At 52.5% G+C, this 7,454-nt stretch overlaps 1 protein-coding gene across 1 annotated transcript in view; it reads left to right on the top strand.

Moving 5' to 3' along the window:
• The window catches only part of Daam2 (dishevelled associated activator of morphogenesis 2), a 117,985-nt gene extending 111,934 nt beyond the window's left edge, over positions 1–6,051 (top strand). Inside the window, 4 exon segments of the mRNA XM_050165066.1 lie at positions 288–348; positions 1,859–1,990; positions 3,867–4,037; positions 4,343–6,051. Coding sequence (XP_050021023.1) covers positions 288–348; positions 1,859–1,990; positions 3,867–4,037; positions 4,343–4,564 — 586 coding nt within the window. The 3' untranslated portion in view covers positions 4,565–6,051.
• The last annotated feature ends 1,403 nt before the right edge of the window (positions 6,052–7,454 follow it).

The following is a 7,454-nucleotide window of genomic DNA, read 5'->3' as shown; positions in this document are numbered from 1 at the left end:
CTCTCTCTCTCTCTCTCTCTCTCTCTCTCTCTCTCTCTCATACACACACACACACACACACACTGTGTGACACACAACATTTGGAAAGATCCATGGAGCAGAGCTTTCACTCTGACACATTATAGACACCAACAGGCACACAGCGAGGTGATCCACGGGAGGTGATCAGGGGGCTAAGAGGGGCTGGAACGTAATGCTGCCGTGCTTCAAGCTGCCCTCTCTCTAAGCCATCCTTGGCTCCTCACACCCAGAGCTGATGGTGTCTTCCCTCTCCTATCTCCCCACAGCTTGGCAGAGCTGGAGAAAGAGGTGGGCAATCTCAGGAGGGGCCTCCAAGCAGTTGAGGTGGTAAGTGAGCTTGCTGAACCTTCATGGAGGCTTTTGTGGAGAAGCCAGTGTTGCTGCCACCACTGGGTCCCGTGTCCCCTGCTGCCACATCTCATACAGCAGAAACCCTGTGTGATACACTTCGATGACCCGGGGCTCCTGGATGGGAAGGTGGGACAGCCGCACAGTGGACAGAGCCTTCAGGAAAACATGATCCACCTTCTTGGGGTTTACATTTAGACCCTGACAGAAGGGCTGTGTGTCTGAGACTCTCTATGTCACTGAGCAGGGAGACTGAACCCTAGGACTGTCACCTGCTCAGGTTTGACCACAGTGAGTGCAGGGGCTGAGCTGACTATGGGAGGCATACAGCAGTGTGGCAGTGGGGATGGCCAGCCCAATGAGATCCTATCTTACACCTCTTCCCTTTATGTCTGAACTAGTGGAGGCCCTGAGGGCTCATCCACTCATTGATGAGAACTTAGGCATCTTAGTCCTTTGAGATGGCTAAACAAGTCCATCAAAGGGTGGCTTTGCTAAACAAGACATTTACCTCTTAGAATGTGGCATGGTGGGCCATTCAAGATCAAAGGGTTGGCAGGTCTGATGTCCTCAGGGCCTGGTCCTCATGGGTGGGACCTTCTCACTGTGTGCTTACCTGATAGAAAGGACAAACTCCCTGGGACTCACCGATAGGACCACTATATAAAGACAGTGCTCTTATGACCTAGTCACTTGACAGGAGTGTCCAACCCATGACCTGTAGGTCACATGAGCTTCAGGAGAGCTATGAATGGGGCCTGGCACAAACCCACAAACTTACTTAAGACATTATGTTTTTTTTATTATCTTTTCATAGCCTGGTCGTGTCCTTCTCAAGTGTTCACTTTGTAGATAACAACATCATGCCATAGTGTCAAACCTTTGGATGCACCTGGGAGACCCCACCTCCTTGCTTTCCCTTAGAGGTTAGGATTTCAGTGCTGGCATATTGAGAGGACACAGACACTGGATCCCAGCACTGGGTCTCTGGTCCTGTTACTACCATTGCTGTTCTCACACCTTCATAGCTGATGCACTCTCTGAGACATCTTCAACTCTTTGTCCCTCACACCTGGAAACTAGAGACTTTTCCCAGAATTCCCAAGAAGGAAGAGGGAGGGTAAGAGGAGAATTGAGTCAGGCTAAAGTTAGGAACCTTCTTATGTTGCTACCATGGGTGATGGCTTCCATCTTGATGGTTCTGGAAAGTGATACTTAGAGTGTGGATCACAGCCTAGCAGCAAGATTTCCCAGACAATACTACTTGCCCCCGACTCACTCAATCGCCATTCCAGAAAGGATGGTGGTGGCGATGGGTTAGGGAAGGATATAAACAGCTGCCCAGACCAGAACTCTCAGCATTGCTTCAGAACTGTGAACCCAGGTTCACCTTTTCCGAAGGCATGTGCAATGTCCTGTGGCTAACAAGGAGCATGTGGTGGCCCCTGATCTCTTTCTGTCTAAATTGTGCTTTTTCTTCCCTTCCCAGGAATTGGAATATCAAAAGTGCCAGGCACGGGACCCCAATGACAAATTTGTTCCTGTCATGACTGACTTCATCACAGTGTCCAGCTTCAGTTTCTCAGAGCTGGAGGACCAGCTCAATGAGGCCAGGGATAAGGTAAAGGTGGTTCAGCATCTGCCCCCCCCCCCATTGCTCCTCAACTCATCATTGCCTAGGCCTGATTCCCACCTGGTCCTACCATGGACAGGGACAAACCCAGTGCCTCAGAGCCTAGAGAAATCCCATCTCCTCTGCCTCCAAGGCAACCAACGACAAACCTCATTCTGCAGAGACCAGGGTTCACTGTTTAGGTACCCAAGCACCAGAAGCATTGTTTTCAGTTTTATTTTTGTGTTTGTGTGTGTGCTTTTGTACACCTGCATGGGAGACCAGAGGTCAACCTTGGGTGTCATTCCTTAGGAGCCAAAGACCTTATTTTTTGAAACAGGGTCTCATTAGGACCTGGGTCTCAATAATTAGCTAGACTGGTTGGCTAGCAAGCTTCAGAGATCTTCTTGCATCCTCCTCCCCAGTGCTGAGATCACATCACCAAACCCTGGCTGGGATCAATGACTCAGGTCATTGCCCTTGCATGGCAAGCACTTGACTGAATGAGCCCCACCCCAGTCCTACCTTATCCTCACCCCAGTCCTACCTTATCCTCACCCCAGTCCTACCTTATCCTCACCCCAGACACTCCCAAACCCAGCCTAGCCCCACCCCGCCCCCACAGCATCCTCACCCCAGGCACCCCCAAACCCGACTTAGCCCCACCCCAACTATACCCCACCCCCACCTCAGGTACCCCCAAACACAACTTAGCCTTACCTTACCCCCACCCCAGTCCCACCCCAGGCACCCCCAAACCCAGCCTAGCCCCCCACCACCACATCCCCACCCAAGGTACCCCCAAACCCAACATAGCCCAAACCCACCCCCACCCCAGTTTCACCCCAGGCACCCCCAAACCCAGCCTAGTCCCACCTCACCCCCACAGCATCTTCACCCCAGGTACCCCCAAACCCAACCTAGCCCCACCCCACTCCCATCTCAGTCCCACCCCATCCCTACTTCAGGCCCCCAGCCCCAACCTAGCCTCACTCCACTCCAACTCTACCCCACCCCCACCGCATCCCCACCACAAGTGTCTCATTTCTCGCCCACCTACCATACAGGTTTGCTGAAAGTTTATAGTCGTATTAAGCAGAAGTAAACATTGAGAAGAGGGTTTCAGTCACTTGGGTGAGCATCCCAAGTGCCTAGCTCAGCCGTGAACTTGCTGGCACTCTACCTGTGTGGATGCAAAAGGACCCATGTGTGGGGTTACCTTTAACGTGTGGTCTTTTATTCAGGAGACCCAGGGTAGGGCTGGAGAGGCAGCATTTCCAGCAAACTCCCAGAAAGAGCTCAGGCTGCTAGTCCCAGGAAGACTTTTTGCGTGGGGACATGTTTCCTAAATATCGCATGAGTTGGGTAAGAGAACACAATGCTCAAAGTCAGAGTGGTGCCTGCTTCATAGACACAGAGCCAGTCACTCTGTCACCCCAATTAACCCCCACAATAATACTGTGAGGCTGATCCCACTTCACAGGTGAAGAAGTCAAGTCACAGAAGGGCTAAGTAAGTCACCCATCAACTAAGTCACCCAATGATTAGATGGCCTGTGAGGGGCCTTTCCATTCCAGCCAGCCAGTGCCTGACTTAGTCTTCCCCAGGTCACCATCTCCTGATCCGAGGTGGCATGAAGGGAGACTATCAGGTAGACTCAACTCACCAGCCCAGAGGTCAGCCTCATGGGATTTTGGAGGGGGAAGAATGGGGGAGATAACAAGGTAGGGACAAAGAATGACTCACTAATGAATTTTGTAGGTGAACCCTGGGGTTTGAATCTTCTATCTCCATGCCTACAATGCCGCAGTTTGGACTGGGCTCAGCTGGGAGCTAGCTGACCGCAGGCTTGGGCTTACCATACTTCTGCCTGCGTCTTTTACAGTTTGCCAAGGCGTTGACACACTTTGGAGAAAAGGAAAGTAAGATGCAGCCGGACGAGTTCTTCGGCATCTTTGATACCTTCTTGCAGGCCTTCTTGGAGGCCCGGCAGGACCTGGAGGCCATGAGGAGGAGGAAGGAGGAGGATGAGCGGAGAGCACGCATGGAATCCATGGTGAGGGCTGGGCCTGGCTGGGGACAGGATGTGGCAGAGCTGGGTATGAAGGACAGGATGCTCCTTGGAGTATGTGAGATTAAATAGGAGCTGGGCACATTTTAGGGGTACTGTTAGCCTCAAAAGAGAAACATCTCCCACCATGGGGAGAGAAAGCCATGTAAGGTGGGGATGGTGGGGTATCTTGAGAAGCAGCAGAGTGGTCCTTGGCATGTCCAGGGTAGGGGTAGGCTTGGGCTGGGAGAGCAGCTAAGGACCAGAGAACTGCTGGCGGTCCCTGAGTCTCCTCTCCTTTCCACTCTCAGTTGAAGGAGCAGCGTGAAAAAGAGAGGTGGCAGAGGCAGCGGAAGGTTCTGACAGGCGGCACACTGGAGGAGAGTGGAGAGTTCGACGACCTGGTGTCAGCTTTGCGTTCTGGAGAAGTTTTTGACAAGGACTTAAGCAAGTTCAAGCGCAACCGCAAGCGAACAGGGACTCAGGCTCCAGAGGTCACCCGCGAGCGGGCAATAAACAGGCTAAATTATTGACTTGGGGACTGGGTACTGGCCACATAGCAGCAGGCCTGGAGACAGGGAGACAGGAGCTGAAGAGAAGCAGCAATGACCGAAGTGATTTGGAAGGCTGGGTTTGGGAGCCCAGGGCTGGGTCCTAGGGCCTGTGTGCGGCTAGACCAGGTGTCTCCCACACTGATGGAGGTTTTCTCTCATCTCTCCGCTACATTATTCACGTCCTGTCTCTCCCTGTGACCCTCCCTCTCCTGACCGTCATTGTCTAAGACCAGCTTGCATATCCCTGGCAGGCCCTGGGCTTTGGTCAGGAAATCCCAGGCTGGAGGACATGGTTCTCCACACCTTACGTTGGCACGGAGCTGTTTAATTCCAGGAGACCACTTTCCTTTTCCGAACTCTCATATATTATGTGGTGGAGTGGGACCTGAGAGCCAGCAGCAGGGACTCAGGGCTCCACCGGAAGAGACAGCTCAATGGCACAAGGATCTGGGGTAGACTAGAGGCCTTATGAATTCTAGTAAGATAGCTCTAGCATCCAGAAGGACGCATGTAGAAAGGGACCAGACCCAGCAAGTGAGTTGTTTGCATTTTTCCTAGAGTAGGTTCTGGGGTCTCTCCTCTTCTCCCAGCCACCCCCATCCCATCCACTAATCTCTGGTTCCTAGATTCATCTCTGGATTGCAGAATTCTGGCTCCCCAGCAGCTTATAGTATGGCTCTGGTAAGAAGGGGTGTCGAAGAAGGCCCTCCTTCACCGCTTTACCAGGTTCAGGCATAGGGGCCTCAAAGCAACCTGACCATTGTCTGGGTTCCTAGTGGTTTCTGACCAGAGGACAACACTCAAATGCTTCACTCAATGGGAGTGCCTCACTGCCAGCTCACTTGGCTGGCCCCTTCCATGCCAGTGGTCTCTCAGGCTCCATCTGAGGTCAAGCAGAGCTCCGTGTACTTGGCTGCAGCTGGCCTTGGGAACTGTTCCTGAGGGCTAGAACCACCTGCCACATTTGACTGGCATTCTGAGGGAGACATGTAGATGGGGTTGAGATCAGGGGATAGTGATAGGAAGGGGGAGGAGAGCTTCTGAAGGATGCTCACCTCAGGGTTTTGACCCTGCATCGTGCCCAGTTTGGCTCCTCAGCCTGACTTGTGTGGGACCCCTCTGGCCCTGTTTACTCTTCTGTCCATCTTCAGTTGTTTTTAAAGGCACAGGTGGGCAGCACTACTCTATCTACACAAATGTTCTACATGGAGCAGGGAAGATCAACTCCGCGAAGGTTCTAATTGTCTAAAGCACCTGTTCCCTCTCACCTTGAGACCAGTCTTGCATGGTTACCATCTGCCAGCTCCTGGACCGTCCCATCTAACCCCCTGTCTCAGCATCATTGCCAGTGGCTGTGGATGTTCACACCTGTAACTGCCCATCTTGTTTTTCTGCATGAGACTCTCAGGGGGTGGGGACATAGTAGCCGTGGGGAGGAGAAACACGGGGTTCAGCTGGGCATGTGCACTGATTTGAGAGGGGCAGCAAGTATGAAGAAGCCAGCCTGAGAGGGCAAAGGGGCTTCTCAGAAGAGTGGCTAATGTCCCCCCCGCCCCCCGCCCCACCGCCCCAACAAGCAAACTCTTGAGAGTGAGGAGGCTGGAGCTGGACCACTTCCATCTCCTTCCAAACTGGCCAGGCTGTCAGCCTAACAAGCTAGGGGCAGGCAGCAGGCATGGCTGTGTTCTGCCTTCCCAAGCACCACAAAGACTGGACAAGCACTGGGAAAGACAAGATGGAAGTTCCTGAAGGAACGTGTTGGATCCTCAGAAAAGCCATTTGGCATCTCTCCAGAGCCCAGCCATTTCACCCCAAAGAATTTTGCCTTCTCTATTTATTATTTTCCAAATCTGGCCAGTGGCTCTGGTGCTGTATGTCTTTGTAACCAGATTTCAACAGTGCCTTGGACCACGGACCACTGTGGGTGACTGAGCAGGAAGTGACTGGTGCCCAGCGGGGGTCCTCAATGTTAGATGATGTCTACCCCAGTAGTGCCCCACCCTTCCTGCTGCCTGTGGGCCCACTGCTCCAGGTAACCTTGTGCACAATGCAAGATTCACAGTCCAGCCAACACATCCTTTCTCAGCAGTGGAAAACTTCCCCAAATGTAAGTTTGTCCAGGGAGGAGAAGGGCAACGCTCTCCAGATGGGTAGAGTCGGGTACAGGCGCTTCCCATCCACTCCTACTGCCACCAGCTGAGGAGCTGTGACCACCTCCCAAGACCACACACCAGCTGCTGCAGAAGACAAATAAGGCTCATATATGTACAGAATCTACAGTGTCCTTTTTACCCGCACCTTTTTTTAAGAATATATTGTAATACTAAAAGATATTAAATTCATCCTCACCCCAACCTGCCTAGAAGCTTTTCTTCCCATGTGGACTTAGGTTGTACAGGAGTGAGCTGGGCCAGCGGTGGGCTGAAGCTAGCTCCTGGCAGTTTCATCCAGTTCCATGAGGGCCAATGTACATTTTCTGGAATGTTCCAAACCAACTGAGGTTACGTGGATGGCTTGAGTTGGTTCACAGGAACCGTTCATGTTTTAAAAAGCCAATTGTTCAACATTTGCCATCACACAAGGCAGAGGGGACACCAGGCCAGGGGCACCTCTGCAAACAGACCACCTTTGAGAACCCAGCATGCCAGGCTGTTGTATGGGTGCATCAACTGGGAGGTTCTAGTTCATAAGCCTGGTCCCCAAGAGTTGGCAATGCAGTTGAGCCTGGGACTCCCAGCTGTCCACTGCCTTAGGATGCATTCTGCATCTCACTGTCTCCCACAGCGAAAATACGCCCCTTGGCCTTTCTAGGGTCCCTCTTCCCACCCCCTTTCAGGGAGTGTCTCAGAATGGGGCTGACGGGCGAAAC

This window comes from Alexandromys fortis, unplaced genomic scaffold (genome assembly GCF_014885135.2).
Source record: "Alexandromys fortis isolate MF-2015 unplaced genomic scaffold, M_Fortis_MF-2015_v1.1 scaffold_121, whole genome shotgun sequence".
Taxonomy (NCBI): domain Eukaryota; kingdom Metazoa; phylum Chordata; class Mammalia; order Rodentia; family Cricetidae; genus Alexandromys; species Alexandromys fortis.
This window is presented reverse-complemented; position numbering and strand designations above follow the sequence as displayed.